The 1,567-nt window shown below is 32.3% G+C and overlaps 1 protein-coding gene across 1 annotated transcript in view; it reads right to left on the reverse strand.

Moving 5' to 3' along the window:
• Window positions 1–1,567, reverse strand: part of LOC119584996 (breast carcinoma-amplified sequence 3 homolog) — a gene marked incomplete in the record, with an annotated part of 31,901 nt that overhangs the window by 7,901 nt on the left and 22,433 nt on the right. The window contains 1 exon segment of the mRNA XM_037933606.1: window positions 1,018–1,101. Within this exon segment, the coding sequence (XP_037789534.1) occupies window positions 1,018–1,101 (84 nt within the window).

Genomic DNA, 1,567 nt, shown 5'->3' on the forward strand with positions numbered 1-1,567 from the left:
GGTTGGAAAAAGTGCCACAGTGAATATCAAGAAAAACTAAATATGTCAAGCAATGTTTTCCCCTAAACTAATATATTTTATTATGTGTTCATTATAATACTAACTTGTCAAATATTTTCTCATAGTTGACAAAGAAAATTAGAGTTTAACACCAAAACTATTTTTTTTCTTTTATCACAAACAACAGAATACCAAAAGAAAAAAAGAAAAATAGTAATATGGAATTCTTTACTCATTCTTTGACTATATTGTTTGTGCCCTTTGCACTAAACATCACTCATCTGTTATTTGTATATGGCCGTGAGTGGAATGGGATGACTAGGATGTAATGATTACACAACTTTACCTATAGTTATTACAAAAAGTAATCTTTTCACTACATTCCACAACACTTGCATGTTGGAAAAAGAGTTCACAAACACATAATCTACAGGACAATGATGAAATTAACTAAAGGCTATGACAATATCATCAATTCATCTTCTTGAAGCATTTCTTTGGCAAAGGATATGGGAATAAATATCTAAACATTATCACACCTTGTCCTCATTCCGTGTTAATACTAGTTTTTCCTGTAAGGGATTTGAAGCATTTAAACATAATGCTTTACTGGTCATGCAAAGAATATCTTTTATCTTGCACCCATAATAATATTCAGCATGAAAAAATAATTTAAACATCAAAATTATCAATCAGACATCATTTCCACTAACTGTACACCACAAAGTACTAGGTAATTACTGAGTGTAAATATAACACTACTGGATCAAAACAACCAAAAGCAAAAAAGGGAAAGAACAAAAGCATAACTATAAAGATAAAAGAAAAAACTGCATATTCATTGTTTTTTTGCAATATAAACAAAAGCCATTAACTGTAGACTAGGGAAAGAGTTTGGTCACCCTTGGATGTTATGCTTCAAAGCACACATCACACAAAGTTAATTCTCTGTAATTAAGAGGCAGTGCAATGATTTTTAAGGGTTAAATTGTCATTCTGCACACTCCAATGACATACCAAGCATGATGGTGCCTAGGAGATGTGGACCAAGGCTCTTTAGTGAGCAAAGTCGACGGCAAAAGGAAGGTAATCCTTGGCCTCCTAAGGAGAACAGAAACAAAGCAATGAAGCATATAATTTCTGTACCTCATGTTTTTAAAGGATAACTAGATGCACACCTGACACAGAACCATAGCGCTAGCTAAATATTTCCCATCAAAATCCAAGGCTTTGCTTAGCTATGAAACATTTCTAAGAGTCAAAAACATTTAAGCATATAAACTATGGCTGAAAAGCTTTCTACAAGATATACAGGTCTTTTTTTGAATACAGAAGGGCTCAGTCTCCCTACACACTGCAATATCAATACCTTAACTTGCAAGTCATTCTAGCCAATCAATTGCTATACAAAAACAATTATAAAAACACTATTTATTATACTGTTTAATTAATGAAATGCATGATGCCTCCCTTACATGATTTGGGTGAATGACTGGAGTAAAATCAAATCTGTTCAGCAGTCAAGTAGAAATAATCATATCTTATTATGAAACAAATGGAAACTTAA

This window comes from Penaeus monodon, chromosome 19 (genome assembly GCF_015228065.2).
Source record: "Penaeus monodon isolate SGIC_2016 chromosome 19, NSTDA_Pmon_1, whole genome shotgun sequence".
NCBI lineage: Eukaryota > Metazoa > Arthropoda > Malacostraca > Decapoda > Penaeidae > Penaeus > Penaeus monodon.